The sequence below is a fragment of the Scyliorhinus torazame genome, chromosome 14 (assembly GCF_047496885.1).
Source record: "Scyliorhinus torazame isolate Kashiwa2021f chromosome 14, sScyTor2.1, whole genome shotgun sequence".
Taxonomy (NCBI): Eukaryota; Metazoa; Chordata; class Chondrichthyes; order Carcharhiniformes; family Scyliorhinidae; genus Scyliorhinus; species Scyliorhinus torazame.
In genome coordinates this window covers 185552753-185573739 of record NC_092720.1, presented here as the reverse complement: position 1 = coordinate 185573739, position 20987 = coordinate 185552753, and the positions used below count along the sequence as shown (strand labels likewise).

The 20987-nt window shown below is 49.8% G+C and overlaps 1 protein-coding gene across 4 annotated transcripts in view; it reads left to right on the top strand.

The window, feature by feature from the left end:
- Positions 1-19653, top strand: part of LOC140390269 (ral guanine nucleotide dissociation stimulator-like) — a 197814-nt gene extending 178161 nt beyond the window's left edge. For all 4 annotated transcript variants that reach the window (XM_072475288.1, XM_072475289.1, XM_072475291.1 and 1 more), the window contains 8 exons: positions 833-919; positions 3935-3967; positions 4115-4236; positions 8658-8750; positions 9578-9740; positions 11669-11911; positions 13753-13867; positions 15179-19653. In XM_072475288.1, the coding sequence (XP_072331389.1) occupies positions 833-919; positions 3935-3967; positions 4115-4236; positions 8658-8750; positions 9578-9740; positions 11669-11911; positions 13753-13867; positions 15179-15378 (1056 nt within the window). In that variant the 3' untranslated portion in view covers positions 15379-19653. The remainder of the gene's footprint in view (positions 1-832; positions 920-3934; positions 3968-4114; positions 4237-8657; positions 8751-9577; positions 9741-11668; positions 11912-13752; positions 13868-15178) is intronic.
- The last annotated feature ends 1334 nt before the right edge of the window (positions 19654-20987 follow it).

Here is a 20987-nt window from a genome sequence, read left to right as displayed (position 1 = left end):
CGGGGCGGGCTCTGGGATCCCAGAGTCGATCCTGCCCATGTTATTTTATGCTCCTCTCCCCTGCCTTGGAAACCCCCCTGGCGGGGAGCGTAAATTTCTGGCCAAGGTTCCCCCTGTTATATTTCCCCCACAGAAAGTACGCACTGCACATGTGTCACCTCTGACTCCACGTGGTTTGCTGTGATTTACAGGTCACAGTAGCTCCTGACGAGTATTTTCCAGTACGGGTACATGGGTGATTATATAATTGATTAACATGATTATGCGATTGTCTTGAATTTACTCAAATGTACAGTTTCATTGCTGCTGTTCCCTAAAAATGTCAAATGTTGTCAACATATCTAGTTCACTCCCATTATAAAATACATTCGTCATTCACAATTCCGTCCTTCATGCGATCTCGGGGGAATGTGACACCTGCGAATGGTGGGATTTTTCTCTGTTTCCATCGCACTCCAATTGAGGAGAGGAAGGAGACCTGACAAAGTAGTTGCCCACATAGTAACAAGTGCACACCCATCGTACAACAAATGGGTTTGTCTTTGAGATTAACCTTACTTTGTTCAGATAGACAGCACGAAGCATAATACTTTGCTCTATCCCTTTCCCTTCTGAGCAGCTCTGGTCTCCTATTTTGCACTAGCTCATGGTTCTTCAGTATTGTTGTGGAAGGACAGAATGTTTTTCCCTCCTCCTCTCATCTAATTCCAGCTACCTTCCCTGTGAACTCTGTGCCCAGGTGGTATGGCCAAGAGTGGACACTAGTCCACGTGTCGCTGACAGGATCGGGTAAAGCACTGAAAGCTATTTAATCATCTTTCAATCTCAACAGAATGTAGTTCAGGGCACGGTGCCGTACCTTGGGACATTCCTAACAGACTTGGTTATGCTGGACACCGCGGTGAAGGACTATGTTGAGGTGAGTGTGCATTTGAGTGATTCCTTTCAGAACATTCCCACTTTGAGATGATGCATGTGGGTAATTTGAGACATGATACAGGGAGAGAGTGAAGCAATGCCTGGGTGGAAGCAGATGATTATGTTCCCAAAGCCTCCCAACACTGAAACAGTTCCTCGCCTCATGTCTGGGTCTATTTTAGACTAATTCATCTAAGATTGACTGCTTTGATCAGACATAAACTCCATTATTGTTGCATTCTGTGATGGCCAAGATGATGATTAGATAGACCTGGGTCATTGTCATCTAGAAATTCCATTGTTCACATGTCATGTCTGGTAATGTTTAGCTGATGTGCCAGGCAATGCCATCTCCAACAAGGGAGAATCCAAAAATCTCCCATCGACATTCAATGACTATACCATCGCTGAATCCCCCACTATCAATATCGTGGGGTTTACCATTGATCAGAAACGGAATTGGACTAGTCATATAAATACTGTGGCTACAAGAGCAGGTCAAAGACAAGGAATTCTGTGTTGAGTAACTCACCTCCTGACTCCCCAAAGCCTGTTCTCCATCTACAAAGCATAAGTCAGGAGTGTGATGGAATACTGGATGAGTTCAACCTCGATACCACTCAAGAAGCTTGATACCATTCAGGGTAAAGTAGCCCACATGATTGGCACCCCATCCACCATATTGAACATCCACTCCCTCCACCGCCGATGCACAGTGACAGCAGCAGTATGCACCATCCACAAGATGCACTGCAGGGGCTCACCAAGAATCCTTCAACAGCTCCTTCCTAACCCACAATCACTACCATCAAGATGGACAAGGGCAGCAGACACATGGGACCACCACCACACATCATCCATACTTGGAACTACCTGATGGGCAACTCGGGATGGGCAATTCATTTTTTCCAATTAAGGGGCAACTTAGCGCAGCCAATCTACCTAGCCTCCACATCTTTGGGTTGTGGGGGCGAAACCCACACAAACACCGGGAGAATGTGCAAACTCCGCACGGACAGTGACCCAGTTACCTTTGCTTACTGTTTCTCTTCCCTTTCCCCTCCTTCCTCGTGTTGCAATCTTTCTGTGCCCAGCTGCTCTCGCCACCTCTTCCCCGTACCTTAGTTTTCGGTTTTAGAATGAGGCAGTACAGTCCCATGCAAATTGACCTAGCCAGCGAAACCTAACCAGGTTCCCAAAGCCTCCTAACATTGGAACACTTCCTCGCCTCATGTCTGGATCTATTGTAGACTAATTCATCTAAGATTGACTGCTTTGATTAGACATAAACTCCATTATTGTTGCATTCTGTGATGGCCATGATGATAATTAGATAGACCTGGGTCATTGTCGTCTAGAAATTCCATTGTTCACCGGTCATGTCTGGTAATGTTTTGCTGATGTGCCAGGCTATGCCATCTCCAACAAGGGAGAATCCAATCATCTCACCTCGACATTCAATGGCTATACCATCGCTGAATCCCCCACGATCAATATTGTGGGGTTTACCCACAATAAACAGAATTTTATTCAGAATTTTGATCAGAAACAGAATTGGACCTACATCCCATAATTCTTTTTAAAAATCAGCATTATTTACTCTCGTTGGGTCTGCAAGACTGATGCATTTTAACGGTCTGGTGTGGGCAGGCAGGGAAAGCAAAATTTGTACTTTCCAACCCAGGGTGGGATATAAGGCTGAGAGTGAAGTGAGCAGTGTGGATGTAAGGGTCTATGTTTCTTGTGGAATTCCATAGGACCATAATACGTAGGAGCAGACGTAGGCCATTTGGCCCATTGAGTCTGGTCTGCCATTCAATGAGATCATGACGGATCTTTAAAAAAAAAAAAAAAATTTAGAGTACCCTATTAATTTTTTTTTCCAATTAAGGGACACGGAGAGAATGTGCAAACTCCACACGGACAGTGACCCGGGGCCAGCATCGAACCCGGATCCTCGGCACTGTGAGGCAGTAGTGCTAACCGCTGCGCCACCATGCCGCCCTAAGATCATGACTGATCTGACATAAACCTCAACTCCACTATCCTGCCTTATCCCCATAACTCTTGATTCTCTTACTGGTTAAAAATCTGTCTATCTCAGCCCTGAATATACTTAACAGCCCAGCCTCTACCACCCTTTGCAGGAAAGAATTCCACAGTCACTACCCTCTGTGAGAAGTAATTCCTCCTCATCTGTCTTCAGTGGGTGACACCCTTACTCTGAGATGATGCCCTCTGGTCCCAGACTCTCCCACAAGGGGAAACAACCTCTCAGCATTTAAATCTGGACTCACTTGTGTTCAAGGAAGCTTCGACCCTTAAAGAGGCGTTTACAAACTAGCTACAGCAGGTACTCCCAAAGCCCCTGACCGCGACTTTCACCGTGTCTTTCCTTCTTCCCTTTCCAATCCCACTCTCCTGTTCCCCGATGGCAGTTTACACCCACTTCCCGGCCCTCCGATCGTGCGCAGGTCCGGCTACCAGACCACACTTTGCTTGCTGTGGTGAATGTATTGCTGTAACAATTCACCATCTGCATTTCTGTATTATGCTGTTGCCCATGTGGGCTCCACCTATGGACCATTGTTAGGTATTACCTATGATGTAGCATGTTGGGGCCTGTTTGGACTCCGCCCCTGGCTCCACCCCTTGAGGGGAGGTATAAAGAGCAGTCGCCCTGTAGGTGGCTCCCACTAACAGATCAGTCGCAGGCAGGCACTGTTCTAGTTGATTAAAGCCACAGTTTACTTCTACTCCTGGTTTTGTGTGAATTGATGGTCGCATCACTTGCACAGACATGTTTGTGTTTGGAAACACATTTATCTCCCACACTGAGGCCATCTTCTACCTCAGCCGAGAATGGGTTCAACTCCTCCTTGAAGGTGCCAATTCCAGAGAGGGAGAGGACGGCTGCCTTTCTGATGTCTTTGAAAGAAAGGGAAATGGGGAGGGTAGTTCGATCTGCGACCCGATCAGAATTAAATGCAAGCAACATTCTCCCTCTTTCTTCCAGAATGGATTAATTAACTTCGAGAAGCGGAGAAAGGTAATGGGAACTTTGATTTATTTCGTTCAGACATTTTCCTGCTGCTCTTTTCTGTTCGCCTACTCAGTGCGTTATTCTGTTTTTTCTGTTGAATCATTATTTTTTTTGTCCGGGGGGGTGGATGTTGTTCCCCGGGGGAAACAACAGGAATTTGAAATCATCGCCCAGATTAAACTCCTCCAAAAAGCCTGCAAGAATTACAGCTTCGAGAAGCATCCGGACTTCCTGAATTGGTTCTACAGACTGGAGACGCTCAGTGAAGCTGACAGGTGAGATAGTCGCGTACCCTCCCCAGCAAGGGGCCTTGGCATCAAGCTTTTCTGACATGGGGACAGTTTCAAGCCCAGCCCGCCCTTGGGGGAAAAAAACGATGGGATGAGATGGTGGGGAGGGTGCAATCAGAATTTTGCAGTCCGATTTTTAACTGCTCAGAAGTCGGCAACGTTGGGTTGTCACTCCGTTCCCGATTTTTATGGATACGGGAACAGGAGGAGAGCAGTCGGTTCCACAATTCAGTGAAGCCTCGGCTGATCATCGAGGTCTGGGAGGGGCAGATGCTGGCCCAAAGGGGGCCAGTAACCCAGAGGCTCAGGCTAATACCCTGGGGACATGGGTACAAATCTCATCAGACAGGGACTGGTGGAATTGAAAGCTCGTCTTAGTTATGAAACTACGATTAGTTGTCATTAGAAACCCATCTGATTCACAAATGTCACTGCCACTGAATTGTACCCGCTACTGATACTGGGCCAGAATTTTATGGGATTTTAGGCGGCAGATCTGGGGGGGGTGGGGGGGGCAATGGCATTACCGTAGAATTTCGCAGAAGGCCTAAAGTGGGAACAGTTGGGGTGGGGGGGGGGGGAAACTCCACCAGCATTCTCCTTTTTAGTATTGGGTTTCCCCCTTCAAAGGGCCTGACTCCTACAGGGGGTTCTCTTCCCCTCACCACCAACCCCCAGTCCTCACCCCCTCATTCACTGCCCCCCGCCTGGGCTCTCCACCAGACCCAGTAAACCGTGCCCATCTCCCGCACCCCACACCCTCCTCTCCCCCCAACTCAATCTGCTTCTCTGGGTTTCACTTCCCTTACCTGCCTCCGACTTACCCGGTCTTGGATCCCGAGGCTTAGACTCTGGGGAAATGACCGCAGTCCCTGGTTTATCCACCGCAGCTCCTGGCGCTTCAGGAAGCATGAAATGACTGCTGGGTGTGTGCCCTGCCAACTCACCTGATGACGTGAAGGGAAACTCCGCCATCCCAAAAAAATCCTAGCCCAGATGAAGCCCATCGGTTCGAGAAGGCCACTCACCACAAACTTCTCGAGGGGCATTTAGGGACGGGTAATAAATGTGAGCCGAGCCGGCGATGTTCACACGCTGTGGAAGTATAAGAAAGAAACCTCTGTACCGTAACAGGTCTGGGGAACAAAACTCTATCACCCCCAGATGTGAAAGTAAGAATTGATTTTGAATCGATGATCACTTGCTGATCCACCATACTTTGGTGCACAATTCTGTTTCTTAAATTTAATCCCGAATGGCTCGGGGGTGCTCTTCTTTCCGATGTGTTATCTGACTCTTGTAATCAAAGTGCTCGTGTGCGGGGCTTGCGTGGAACGGGTTTGCTGTTCATTTCAGTGAAATCAAATTGGTGAATCTACACTTGTATTCATTTAGCAAATGCGTGTCCCCAAGGCCAAGTGATAGCCTCCTCATTTGCTGAGTTCAAGGTGATTAATCCATCACTTAGACTGTAAACTGCACCACACCCCTCCTCCACTGCCTGACCCCTGTTTTTAGGTCTCACCTGATTGTTCGTCCTGTCGAGGGGGTGCCCCTTTCACGTAATGGGACGAGAGCAATTTCAAAATGGCGGGCGGCAGAAGCCGCCACCCAGCTCAGATGAGGGCCCCACGACTTTCAACGGCTTGGGAGTCAGGTTTCCCATCCAACTAAAGGTGGTGGGTGGGTGATCAAACCCACAGGGCCAATAAAGGCCTTCTACTTTTAGAGGAGTGACAGGCATTAATGAGAAGGTAAGCGAAAGAAAGGCTGCTTCAACACCCCAACTTTTACAAATCTTTTATTAAAAATAGATCCTGCAGCAAGGCCACCACCTCCTTGTTGGGGAAGGGCGTGGGTGGCGGGACGAGACGGGGTAGTTGGGAGGGAGCTGATTTGACTCAACACTGGTAACTCACCCAGCCCGGACACGGAAAGGATTGACATATTGATAGCTCTTTCTCAATGGGAGGCCCTCTCGGCCTGACGAGATTGTACCTCCCACCCCTCTCACAGCCTATCACCCACCTCCAGCCAACTAAACTAATCCTTGGTGCTGTGGGAACCGGAATCTTCTCTGATCACACCCATACAAGGGAGACACCATCTTTCAGATGAGTGGTGTTGAAAGCTAACTCCTGCCTGCCCACGTGGAAGATACTCTGCCACTTATCTTGGAGAACAGCAGGGGGAGTTATCCCCGGATGCCCTGCCAGTGCATTTCCCCCAACTAAGGTCGAGCAGAAAAACAAATTATCCAGTCATTTTCAGGTTTCTGTGGCACGATCTTTCTGTGCCCAGGTTGGTTACCATGCTTCCTACACAATAGTGAGCGCACAATTACTGGTGAACTGCTTTGGGACACCCTGAAGTCAGTAAAAGCTGCTGTATGAATGCAAGTCCTGCAAGCATGACAACCTTTCGGGAGAATAGGATGTTTCTACAGAGCTTTCTTTCGGAAAGCGGAATAGGTGGGAGCGCTTTGACTGATGGCACATGATCCGAGGGGTTTTTGGACAGTATGGCCTCCTGCTGATCAGTTGGGGAGTCAATTTCCTTTGGAGCTCAGGGGACAGGTCAAACTTCATCCTCACAAGTTTCCAAAGTGTAGCGATGCAGATATTTCTGAATGCAAAATGCCGGCATCTGTTTACCGGTGCCTGTGGGGAAACCCGTCACTGGATAAACCGCCGGCTCCTTGTCTGCGGCTGGTAATAATAATCTTTATTAGTGTCACAAGTAGGCTTACATTAACACTGTAACAAAGTTACTGTGAAAAGCCCCGAGTCGCCACGGTACGCCGCCTGTTCGGGCGCACAGAGGTAGAATTCAGAATGTCCCATTCACCTAACAAGGACACCTTTTGGTACTTGTGGAAGAAAACCGGAGCACCCGGAGGAAACCCACATGCAGACATGGGGGAGAATGTGCAGACTCCACACAGACAGTGACCCAAGCAGGAATCCAACCCGGGTCCCTGGTACTGTGAAGGAGCAGTGCTAACCACTGTGCTACCGTGCGGTCTTCAACTTTTTGGTTCCCGTCAGGATGGAAAATTCCTGAACTGATCAGCATTTCTCCATCCACGTGCCTGATTTTTTTTTAAAAATGACAGCAAAAGGGCAGGTGTGTTTGCCGCACCCACCGAACAGCTCACCGATTGGTTGATTACATTCTTAATCGGTTGAGAAACTACACTTCATAGAATTCCGACAGTGCAGAGGTGCTCTTTCAGCCCTTGAGTCTGCACTAACCGTCCGAAAGAGCACCCTACCGAGGCCCACTCCCCGCCCTATGTTTGTAACTCCATAACCCCACCTAACTTGCACATCTTTGGGCTGGGAGGAAACTGGAACACTGGAAGAAACGCATGCCGACACGGGGAGAACATGCAAACTCCTCATAGCCTTCGTCAGTGTTTAGCAAGCACGACTGACCGAGGAGTGGAAATTAATGGCGGCACGATTGTGCAGTGGTTAGCACTGCTGACTCACGGCGCCAGGACAGGTTCGATCCCCGTCCCAGGACACTGTCCGTGTGGAGTTTGCACATTCTCCCTGTGTCTGCGTGGGTCTCACTCCCACAACCCAAAGATGTGCAGGGTAGGTGAATTGCCCCTTGATTGGAAAAATAAAAGAAAAAGGAATGGTACTTAACTCTCTCCTTCAACATAATCGCGATGTACAGTGCATCCAAATGACCCAACTCACTCCAGTCCTGAACCACTTGCTGAATTTTACAGATACATTGGCTGAGATGCGAGATGGCTGGCAATATGGCAAGGGACACAGGAGGAGGGGAGCTCCATGTCTTCCTGCTCCCGTGCCATATTGCCAATGGCGGGAAACCTGGCAACATAACAATTGAACCACTTAAGTGGCTGTTCAGGTCACTTCCAGCACCTGTGGACAATTTCCCCCTCTGATGTGCAGGGAGCTCGCCAGATAAACCCTGCATTTTGGTGGGGGGGGGGGGTGTTCATGGCTTGCCCGCCCCATCTCCTGTGACAATGGCATTGCCAATGCACCATGGTCGTCCCCCATCCCCGCCTGTCGAGTCACCGGGGTCTGCCTGCCTGGCCCTGGTTTCCTTTAACCCAACTCGCCTCTCTTTGCGAGCACCCCGTCATTGAAGCATTCTCTACCTGCCGTTCACAGCCTCAGTGGCGTTCACCTCTAAGCAGTGGCACAGCTAAGGCTGCTGTGGGGCAAGGGATGGGCAATGTCCATAATTAGATGATGACTCATGAGGCAGCCTCTTAATTGGTTGCCGCTGACAATATCCCACCCCTGGGTCCCGTTAGAGTGCAGTTGGAACTCGACTTCAGTCCTGGAGGCAGCACCGCAAACCAAGCCGAAACATTCAGCCCACAAGTTATTTATTTATTTAAATTGTGTCTTTTGCAGCTACAAGTTATCATGCGAGGTCGAGCCACTAGCTGAAGCGACCAGCACTCCGTTAAAGACTCGGCCTACATTGATCATCACCCACTGCAATGAGTAAGCTTTTTGTACATTTTTGGCTTCATGGATCGGGATAGATTCGCTGACGCATTCCTCGGGGCAATTCCTTGACAGATCAGAGTCAACCTGCCTGGTTTAAATTTTAAACAATGCCTGTTATTAACTGTCAGTTGCCATCAACTGGACTGTGATCCATGGTAACGCCTCTCCCAATCACAATTCACTTGCCAACCAGTTGGCACTCTCTTCGCATACAGTATAAATTGTTGTTTTACGATTACATTGACATTCTTCCGAAGTATCCTGACAAATGCACCAGGGAACAGTTAACTGCTAAGGTTTTGTTAAAATTCAACCCAGGCAGGTCGACTCTATTTTTAAATTTTGAGTACCCAATTATTTTTTTCCAATTTAGAGGCCATTTAGCGTGGCCAATTCACCTACCCTGCATATATTTGGGTTGTGGGCGTGAGACCCATGCAGACATGGGGAGAATGTGCAAACTCCACACAGTGACCCAGTGCGAGGATCGAACATGGGTCTCACTGGCATGAGGCAGCAGCGCTAGCCACTGCACCACCATGCTGCCCTGAGGCAAGTGGACTCTGATTAGTGAAGGGATTGCCATGAGGAATGGACCAGGGAATGGCTGTCCCCAGGTTTTTGGTTGGTTGAAAAAGGTGCAATGTGTGGACACTGCCAGAATAAATCGGTATCCCCATTTGATTTGGTGTCCTTGCGAATCTGTCCTGATGAATCCAAGATGAAAAGCTTCAACAGCATGTCTGCCTTTTTTATTCAGAAATAAAATTGTTGCAAAGGTAAATGCTGACTTTCTAATGTGGGACCTCTTGTCATTTCAGCCCTCCCTCTGGCCAGAACAGCCCCACAGTGTCCAGTGGTGGCTTAGCACCGTGGGATATACCCGGCTCACCAACGCCAGACTCGGACTGCCACCCTGAATTTGCTGGGCCCAAGGAGCACTCATTAAATCCAATTAACGTGTTGCTGTGCAAGGTTGCCCGGGTAACGGTCACTCTGCCTTCCATTGAGAAAATTGATAACTTGCATTTTATTGGCATATTTCACAAGCTTGGGAAGTGACACAGTGACTAACACAGTGCTTCCTGACCCTTTTCCCCCGTGACTCAATTTTTCAATGACGCATGCTTCATGTGACCCTGGGGCGAAACTCCAGTCCAAAAATGTGCAGGTTAGGTGGATTGGTCATGCTAAATTTCCCCTTAGTGTCCAAAGGTTAGCTGGGTTACAGGGATAAGGTGAGGTTGTGGGCCTAGAGGGGTGCTCTTTTGGGGGGTCAGTGCACACTTGATGGGCTGAATGATCGCCTTCTGCACTGCAGAGATTCATTGAGGATTTTATGAGAGATGTTGAATGGTGTAGGGTGGGTAGGAGTTATTGCGTGGCGGGGGAAGGATTTCATGGTGTCCACCTCCCCTTCCACCTTCAAATCCCATCTCGCGCTCATCTCCCTCTGTCCTTCACCCACTCATTTCCCTTGCTCCTTCACCCCCCCCCATCCCCTCTCTCCTTCACCCCCAAACTCCCTCTCTCCTTCACCACTCCATCTCCCTCGCTCCTTCACCCCTCCATCTTCCTCGCTCCTTAACCCCTCCATCTTCCTCACTCCTTCACCCCTCCATCCCCTCTCTCTTTCACCCCCAAACTCCCTTGCTCTTTCACCCCTCCATCTTCCTCGCTCCTTAATCCCTCCATCTTCCTCGCTCCTTAATCCCTCCATCTTCCTCGCTCCTTCACCCCCCCATCCCCTCTCTCCTTCACCCCCAAACTCCCTCACTCCTTCACCACTCCATCTCCCTCGCTCCTTCACCCCTCCATCTTCCTCGCTCCTTAACCCCTCCATCTTCCTCACTCCTTCACCCCTCCATCTCCCTCACTCCCTCACCCTCCATCCCCTCTCTTTCACCCCCAAACTCCCTCGCTCTTTCACCCCTCCATCTTCCTCGCTCCTTAACCCCTCCATCTTCCTCAATCCTTCACCCCTGCATCTCCCTCACTCCTTCACCCCTCCATCTCCCTCGCTCCTTCACCCCTCCATCTCCCTCGCTCCTTCACCCCTCCATCTCCTCGCTCCTTCACTCCTCCATCTCCCTCGCTGCTTCTTCCCTCCATCTCCTCGCTCCTTCTCCCCTCTATCTCCCTCGCTCCTTCACCCCTCCATCTACCTTGATCCTTCACCCCTCCATCTCCCTCGCTCCTTCACCCCTCTATCTCCCTCGCTCCTTCACCCCTCTATCTCCCTCGCTCCTTCACCCCTCCATCTACCTTGATCCTTCACCCCTCCCTCTTTGTCGCACTTTCACCTTTTCCATCTCCCTCGTTCCTTCACCCCTCCATTTCCCTCGCTCCTTCACCCCTCTATCGCCCTCGCTCCTTCACCCCTCCATCGCCCTCGCTCCTTCACCACTCCATCTTACTCACTCCTTCACCCCTCCATCTCTTTCCTTTACCTCCATCTTCCTCTCACTTTCATCATCCATCGCTCCCCCTTCCCCTCACCCACCCATCTCCTTCTCCCCCCCCCTCATCTTTATCCTTCATCCCCCATCTCTCCATCATCCCCAGCATATCCCTTCCTTCCTCACCAACCACCTTCATCGTGTGGAGATAACAGTCGGTCAATTAAATATTTTAAATCCTTTATTGTAACATTTCAGTATATCCTTGTACCGCCCACCCAAGAGACCTATCAGAAGCTGCCCGAGTAGGTTGCAAATCTTGTGAATCATGTGACCTGCAGCAGCCACCTTTTGCTCTAACAAAAGTCCATTTTAAAATAACGAGAATAAAAATGTTTTGATGTGTCAGCATTTTGATTTTGTTTCCTGTCTTATTGACATGACGGATTTTTTTCAGTCAGCCTGGTGAAAGGATTTAATGCCATATCAATCCTTCTGTCTCCCTTTGCGCAGCACACCAAATTCCCCTCTGTCTCCTCCCTGGACTCTGCCGGGATTGACTCCAGTCCGAACTGCCCTCCTTCGCCCACCAGTTTGTCTCCCACCTCCAGCTTCGTCAAAGGGCACAGGCGTTCTGCGTCCTGCGGCGCCACATACGTGCCCCCATCTACACCCATCGGCTCGCCGCAGTCCGACTGCCGGATCATCCGGGTGCGGCTGGACGTCGCCAATGGAAACTTGTACAAGAGCATCTTGGTAGGTGGCTGCTGCCCTTGAGGCAAACTTCTTTCAAATTCATTCTCAGGACGTGGCAAAGTCAGTATTTATAACCCATCCCTAATTGCCCTCGAGAAGGAGGTGGCGACCCGCCTCCTCGAACCGCTGCAGTCCCTGTGGTGCACCCACAGTGCTTTTAGGGAGGGTGTCTCAGGATTTTGACCCAGTGGCAGTGAAGGAATGGCCGATATATTTCCAAGTCAGGATGGTGAGTGACTCCGAGGGAAACCTCCATGTGGTGGTGTCCCCAGGTATCTGTTGCTCTCTTCTCCTTCTGGATAGTAGCGGTCGCAGGTTTGGAATGTGCTGCAGAAGGAGCCTTGGCAGGTTGCTGCAGTGCATCTTGTCTGTGGCATGCATTGCTCTCACTGAGGAGGAGGGGGCTAATGTTTACGGTTATGGACGGGGTGCTGATGAAGCAGAGGCAGTTTTATTCTGGATGGTGCAGGTCCTTGAGTGTTGTGAAAAATTGCACGCAGCCTCAGAATATTGGCTTTAATTAGGCCTTTAATTGTCTTGATGGACCACCAACCATTTCTGGACTTAATGCCAATATTTCAGCTGTCCTGTCTCTGTCTCTGGCATGCTTCAGAAATCCTGCCCATGAAGCTCCACGCACCTATATATGTAAATAAGGGGCTGGTTTTAACTGTGGCCAAGAGTACATAATGGTCAACATTAGATGGGCTTTCCCCGACTATACTGTAGCACGGTGGCATAGTGGTCAGCACTGCTGCCTCACAGCACCAGGGTCTCGGGTTCAATTCCAGCCTTGGGTGACTCTGTGTGGAATTTGTACATTCTCCCCATGTCTGCGTCGGTTTCCTCCGGGTGTTCCAGTTCCCTCCCACAGTCCAAAGATGTGCAGGTTAGGTGAATTGGCCATGATAAATTGCCCATGCGTGTCCAAAGGCATGCAGGTTCGGTTGCAGAGATAGGGCAGGGTGGATGTGGGCGTGTACTGGGTAGGGTGCTCTTTCGGAGGGTCGGTGCAGACTCTAAGGGCCGTATAACCTCTTTCTACACTGCAGGTATTCTATGATGATTTTGTCCAAGCTCTCTTCGATGGGATGTAACTGGGCTGGGTTTATAAAATGTGCCACATCACACACCATCAGTCAAAATTAAATTACAAGGCTCCAAAACCACCACCACCGAGCCCCACCCAAGCTAAAATCTAAACGGGATCACTTCTGAATACATCGGATGCGATCTTCCCAAAAGGGAACAAAGTTCCCTAGCGAGCGTGTTTAGCCGTGTGTTTCCTGGCACTCGCAGTGCCGCGAAACATGTGGCTATTCAACGGTGCTCGTGTTGAATAACGGGCCTGAACAACGGACGAGACCGCACATAGCCCCATTTTTTACAAAAGGGAGCTCTGCTCACCGGAATTGTCCGTTGTCGCGAGAGATCACGGCGTCCCAATCTCCGAGGCCCACAAAAATAATCCCAGGCCCCAGCCCCCTCTCCCCTTCCCGGCCTCCCTCCCTCAGCACTCGCCTGAGATCCCCAAGGCAAAGGGATTGAATCCCAAAGACTCGGCTACCTTGGGAGACTCCACATTAGAGTAATGCTTACTGCCTCGCTCTAGTGTGCAGATTTGCCAAAAGGTGATCCTGCCCATTGTGAGCGGGATTCTCCTTGCAACGCCTCCTGAGATTGCGTTGAATCTCGCGAGGCGTTGCGAGCCGGGTGGATCCCGGACAGGGAAATGCTTTTCCGGCGCAGCATGGCCAGAAGGCCACACCCCATGGAATTGAGTTTCTCGGGTAACTCCAGTCCAATATGATGAATCACACTCCATCACCTTCTTTCAACAGGTCTACAGCCAGGACAAGACCCCTGCAATAATCGAGAAAGCCCTGGAGAAGCACAACCAGAATGCCAATGCGGCCCCGTCTTACGAATTGGTGCAGCTCATCTCCGAGGACAAAGGTGAAGGGTCTTGGTGCACTCGACAGGGTCGTTGGCGGGCGGGATGTTTCCCAAGGTTGGGGAGTCTAGCGCTAGGTGGCGGAGTGCATAATTGAAGAATAAGTGGATTTAGGAACGAGGCGAGGAGAAATTGCTCCAGTCAAACGATGGGGAATCTTCCTAATTCTCTCCCAGGAGTGTTGTGGATGCTCAGCCATTGAGTGCGTTCAGGGTTTGGTTGGTAGATTTTTTGAATACTGAGGTAATTAAGGGACATGAGGATAGTGCAAGCTAGAAAAAGATAAGGCTGAACATTAGTCATGGTCATATTGAGCGGTGGAGCAGGCCCAAAGTTTGAAATGGCCGACTCCAACTCCTTTTTCTTCTCTTTTGTCCCCTGCAAGTTGGGTGACTTCACCTTCTGAATCCGTGCTCACTTTTGAGCTTTTCTCTTGCGTGTCAGCTTGAAATCAACCCAAATGAGAGACGTGGCTTATTTGGCATCAATGCCAGAGAATGGACTGGGTTTGTTTATTGATGTCTATCCCATGTCAAGTGCTTGTCCCATGTCATCCCATGCCAACAACAGCTTGCAATTAAAAACAACCTTCAACGTTAGTAAAGGGAATTTGACACGGCAGCAAGAAGAGACGGAAGTTTGAAGACCCGCACATACAGACATAGAAACAGCGTCTTCCCCACAGCTACTAGCCTCCTCAACAACTCTCCCTCGGACTGATCTGTTCCCTGTAAGAACACTATTCACAACATCCTATGCTGCTCTTGCTCATGTATTGGCTTTGTTTGGCCCTTGTCCCACACTGCAACTAAGTATCTATTTGTCGATGTACTGTGTACTTCTTCACATTCACTGTAACTATCTATTATTCATTTTTGTCTACTGTGTACGTTCCCTTGGCCGCAGAAAAATACTTTTCACTGTACTTCGGTACATGTGACAATCAATCAATCAAGAGGTAATGTTAGATCACATGACCAAAGGCTTGATCAGAGAGAAGGGTTATAAGTAGCATCTTGAAGGAAGAAAGAGAAGGAGAGCGGTTTAGAGAGGGAATTCCAGAGGTTGCGCTTGGGTAGCAAAAGGCAAGGCCACCATTGGGTGATCTGATTGAAATCTGGGACAACCAAGGGGCTGGTAATGGCGGAGCGCAGAGATCATGGGAAGCTGTGGTGTGGGAAGAGATCACAGAGATGGGGAGGAGCAAGGCCGCGACGGGCTTTGAAAGCGAGGGCTTGAGGATCCCAAAATCGAGGTGTTGCATGTTGACTGATGCCAATTTTTAATAAAAAATTCTCCGTGTCTCTTTGCAGAGTTCACCATCCCGCACAATGCCAACGTCTTCTATGCCATGAACTCCACCAGCGTTGACTTCATCCTGCGGAGGAAGGGCTACCCTTCACCCAAGTTGAGGATCGAACACGGCTCCCCCTTTCCGAAGATCAAGTCCAAGGGGATGAAGATTGCCAAGGCCTTGTTTGACAGGCCTTTTGGGGGCACTGAAGACTCCTGATCGTGGAAGTGGGATTGTCCATTACAAAAGCCCGGACGGCTTACTGAGGCTAATGCTGACCAGGCAGTGTGGCTGATGAAAGTGGGCTGCCCTCGTCACGGAGGACGATGGGACATTCTCCAATTGGAAGCAGATGGAAGTACAAAGCACTACATTCAGCGTGTTTTCTTCTTTCTTTTTTCGGCAGGCGAGAAAAATAAACTTTGATGGCTCGTGGGTCTCTGTACTCTTCCGCGGAAGCTTGCTCACTAAGCATCGGATAAAGACCCATCAAGTCTTCGATTTAGGACTTTTGGTGTCCAGTGATCTGAAGAAGAGCGTAGATCTAAAATGTCGCCCCCCCCCCCCCTCCCTTCACCCCACCCTCTCTATCCTAGAATCGTGCTTGTGTTGGAGTGGGGGTGAATTCAGTTTGACACACACAGAAAGAGCTCTCACTTTACTCTAGAGTAAGCCTAACTGCAGATGCTGTGGGAGTGGGAATGGCAACTCCCCCGAAGGTGGGAGTGGCAACACGGGGACATGCTCCACATTGGACCGGGTGCTTGACTATCTCTGCAGATGACCGTGGGGGAGACAATAGACTTTCTGTACCCGTAGATGGAATCTGAAAGCACTCTCCCACAACATGAAATGCTTATTCTGTGAATGCAGAAAGGTCAAATTTCTTCTGCAAACCTTTCACTTTTGCATTAGCCTCCAAAGGGACAGCAGCCAGAGTCGACCGTAATGCTTTTTGTTCTTCATCGCTCATCGGCTGGACAAAGTGTTTGACCTGTTTGTAAACAATGCCCTGTGAACAATTTTAAGAGTCTTGGACATTCACTACGATGTCGGCCAAAATAGTTTGTACTCTTTCCTGCTGCTTACCAGCTTGTCAGTCCCATTTCATGGGGAGGGATGGTGGAAATATTGGATAATCACAGGCCCAGTTGAAAACAGACCATCTTCCCACACACTGACTCCTGCCACGAGATACTATTCCACCTTCGAGCATCCCCCGTTCATCCCAACCACCAAAGTGACAATTCCCTTCTCTGCAACGCCCATATTGAAGCTCTGCTACTGAACTGTCAGTTACAGGTTCAACAGCGCAGCAGCAATAAAGGGGACCGCATCGGACAGCATAGCACCAACGGAGGTCATTGAGGGACCAGAGCTTCCAGGTCAGGGTTCAGAAGACAGAGTAAGCTGCCTCGCTGCCGGGGAACACCTCACCGATCCGACCAGCTGAATGTTTTACAGGTCTGGGCCTACATTGGCCGACAGGCAGGCTCCGGATTCACTCATCGACCCTGGAATCACAAGGGCCATCTTCCGGGATTCGACAAAGCCAAATCCACCAGCAGCAAAAAAGTGCCTTCCCTTTCACCTCATCTGTCACTGTCTCTCCCGGCTCAGCTGTTCATCGACGCCTTCTGCTGCTGCTCTTAAACCTCCAAACAAAGCAAACCTTATCAAGAGCATAGCGAAGGACACCTTTCGACAAGGGGGGCGACTGGCGTTTACCCTGATGAAACTTAAAAAGAGGGCCCTCCAGCGACAGGCCTGAATTATCACTACATGGACTTGAGGCCTACTTCGTAAACGGGCCTATGATGACACTAAAAATACAAGTACCGCACACTGGATTTGGAAGCTGTAACACCAACTCCCTTGCAACGATTGACTAAAGCTGCTCCTGCACCGCAGCCATTTTGGGGCCTAACGCCTCTTCCCACTCACCATCGCAGTGTCTGCTAGTCCTCCCTTGGGCCTCCCTACAAAGTACAGGTGAAAGGAGGTCCTCGGGCTAGATGACCCCACCTGAGCCACGGAACCTATAGGGAGAAAGAGATTTGTGGACGAGATTCATCACACTCTTTTTTCTCAGAAGCAATTTGTGCATTTTACTGTTGCCAATGAAGGCCTTCGAAGGAGCTGGGCGTTCCCTGGAGTGTTTTTCGTACAACCGAACGTCCAGGTGGATTCTCTCACTCTCTCAGGAGCTGATTCCTTCTTCCCAAATGGGATGGCATGTTTGGCACTAGATTATGGACTTACTGGAATTTTGAAAAACCTGAGACAGTCAAGCTGCCCGCAGACACGTCAATAGTTACAAGGGGAAGGAGAGGGTGTGCAATTATTACGCGACCTGGTGGAGGATTGGGTGGGGGTGGTGGGTGGCACCATGCTGGGTTTAAACTAGGCCCAGAATTGGCTCTGCCTTAGAAGTCTGTACTGGGCAGATCCCAGATCTGGTGGGATTCCCATCCGGCCGGTTAAGCTAAGGTTACCCACACTTCCCACCTGTTTTGCAGTGAGAATTCATCGCAATCGCATTTTCTCATCAAGACCTCACAATGGGGGGCATTTCTCAAGAGCCTGGTGACCAGAGTTTATGCTGCAAGTATTTATACAATTTTATCCCTTTTTTTAAAAAACAACCAAATGAACCAGGGTGAGATTACGTCAATTACTGATGCTTTGGGATTGATCTTTGTGGAAAAGTGAGCAATCCCTTCAACCCTCTTGGAGCCTGTTTTCTTTGTGCACTGGAGGTGTGGCTGGCAAGCTCAGAGATCATTGCCCACCCCTGGATGCTGTTAAGGTGGTGAGCTTCTGCCGGCCTGATCCCCTTCTGCCTGTGTGGGCCATTTCGGAAGGCGGTTAAGAGCCAACCTGTGGGTCTGGAGTCACGTACAGGCCAAGAACGGCCGAGGGCGGCAGAAATCCACAAGAGGTGGGAGCAAATGTAGGCCATTCGGCCCATCGGGTCTGCTGTGCCATTTCAATGATGTCATCTCTGATCTTATGTGATAATCCTCAACTCCACTTCCGACCTTCTCCCCATAATGCTCGATTCCCTCACTGATTAAAAATCTGTCTATCTCAGTCTTGAACATCCTTCACAACCCAGCCTCTACAGCCCACTGCGGTAAAGACTTCTGCAGATTTACTTCACTGAGAGACAAAATTCCTCCTCATCTCTGTCAGAGATTATGCCCTTTGGTCCTAGATTCGTCCACAGGGGGAAACAACCTCTCAGCAACTAAAAATCATTAAGGAACAAGTTCAGCTTTGAAAACAACCATCCATTACTGAACCCAAGTAATTTTAACCCCAGGTTTAAATTACTCGTCAGGTGGTATTTGAACTCTTCTTTTCCGGTTACAAACCCCCCGAATTCTTCTGTTCCAATAATCTGGGATGGGATATTCCATTTTGAAGTCTTAAGTTCGGTGGTGGATCAGAAATTGGACTTCCTTGCTGCGGGGGTCGGGGTTTCCCACGCAAGCTCCACTCATTATTGACGCATCCGTGCGGAGCTGGGTGAGTCGTGCGGTGGGGGCAGGAACAATTTCGCTCGCCCTCCCCGCTGTTGCCTCATGAGGTCAGAGGTCCGGACACCACATTGAAACCTCACCCGGACAGGCTCTCCCATTCTAAACCCCATTTCCCCGGACCCTCACTGACCCACCCGTTCCGAGGGTGGCCGATTACCTGACCCCTTTCCAATCCAAAAAGCCCATGAGGTCCCATAGTCCATGTTCCACTGCTGTCTTTCTTCCCGTGGCCTGCCTGCAGTCCCTCAGTGCCCACTACTGAGTTCTGGTGCTGCGGGGACTGCTAGAACCACTCGCCAAACAGATAGGCCGGCAGCACTCGACGTCTACCTCCTCCGCCTCCCATTGCGGGGTCATAAGACCCATTCTCTGCTCAATCAGGTCGCCATCAGTACGTTATCATTGAGCAATAGCCCACCCATACAGGCCACCCCTCCCCCAACCCCAGTGTAAAGCTCAGCTCCCTGACGTTGGAAACATTACTGCCCGTGTCTTAACCTTGCAGCAAATTGTCACCCCTGCACGTTGGCCGAGATTAGCTCCTGGTCAAACAATGGCTTAATGCAAAGGTTCTCATCCTGGTTTTCAAATTCCGTCAGGGCCTAGCCCATCCCTATGTGATCTCCTCCAACCCCACAACCCGCCACAGGTATGTCTCCAGTGCTCTAAGTCTGGCCTTGCAAATTATAAATTTCTTCACCACTGGTGACCGTGCCTTGCCCTCAGTTGACCCAACCCCAGCCTCTGAAATTGCTTCCCTCCATCTCTCCTCTCTACCTCCCTTCTCCCCCTTGAGGATATTCCTTGTCACAGCTCTTTGACACAGGCTTTGAATCATCTGACCTAATACCTCTTCACGTGGTTCGGTGGCATGCTTTGTTTTATAATGCTCCTGTAAAGCACGTTGACACATTTCATTGCATTAAAGGTGTTACACAAATGCACACAATTATTGTTGTATCAAGCATTTTCAGTCAATGGCATTTTTTGTTAGTCTTTTCAGGTAGACGTGTGAACTCTGTGTCCCATTTGAAAGAAAATCCAGTGCCTTGGCCAATAATTATAACTGAAATCAATACATAAACCCAAGGTCATTCTCACGCTGATGTTTGTGGGAGCTTGCGATGTGAAAATTGCCTTCCACATGGGCGATAATTACCCAAACTCTTTCTGAAGCGAGGGAAAATGGTGCAGGCGGGTTTTTGAGGCTTGAGTGGATTATTAATTGTGTCTTTATTTTTCATTCGATTTGTGATATGTGGGGATTAATCCGAACAAATGCTTACCAAGCAGCTAGATTGCGGGCATTTGGTCTCACCCACCCGCACATCTGCAGGAAGGCACTGGAGATACTTCAATCACAGTCACAAGGTTACGGGTTCAAGATCCACTCCAGTGCTTGAGCACATTATCACAGCTGAAAGCACTGAGGGAGTGCTGAACTTGTCAGAGGGTCAACGCTGAGAGTGTGATGCATTATCAGAGGGTCAGTACTGAGGGAGTACTGCACTGTCAGAGGATCAGTACTGAGGGAGTACTACACTGTCGGGGTCAGTACTGAGGGAGTATTGCACTGTCAGTGGGTCAGTAGTGAGGGAGTGCTGCACTGTCAGAGGGTCAGTACTGAGGGAGTGCTCCACTGCCAGAGGGTCAGCACTGAGGGAGTGCTTCACTGTCAGAGGGTCAGTACTGAGGGAGTACTGCACTGTCAGGGTCCACCCTGAGGGAGTACCGCACTGTCAATGGGTCAGTACTGAGGGAGTGCTGCACTGTCGGGGTCAGTACTGAGGGAGTGCTGAACTGTCAGAGGGTCAGTACTGAGGGAGTACTGCACCTGTCCGAGGATTAGTACTGAGGGAGGAATGCACTGTCAGAGGGACAGTACTGAGGGAGTGCTGCACTGTCAGAGGGTCAGTACTGAGGGAGTGCTGCACCTGTCAGAGGGTTAGTACTGAGGGAGTGCTGCACTGTCAGGGCAGAACTGAGGGAGTGCTGCACCTGTCAGAGGATTAGTACTGAGGGAATGCTGCACTGTCAGAGGGTCAGTATTGAGGGAATGCTGCACCTGTCAGAGGATTAGTACTGAGGGAGTGCTGCACTGTCAGCGGGTCAGTACTGAGGGAGTGCTGCACTGTCAGAGGGTCAGTACTGAGGGAGTGCTGCACTGTCAGAGGGTCAGTACTGAGGGAGTGCTATACTGTCAGAGGGTCAGTACTGAGGGAGTGCTGCCCTGTCAGGGGGTCAGTACTGGGAGTGCTGCACTGTCAGAGGGATAATACTGAG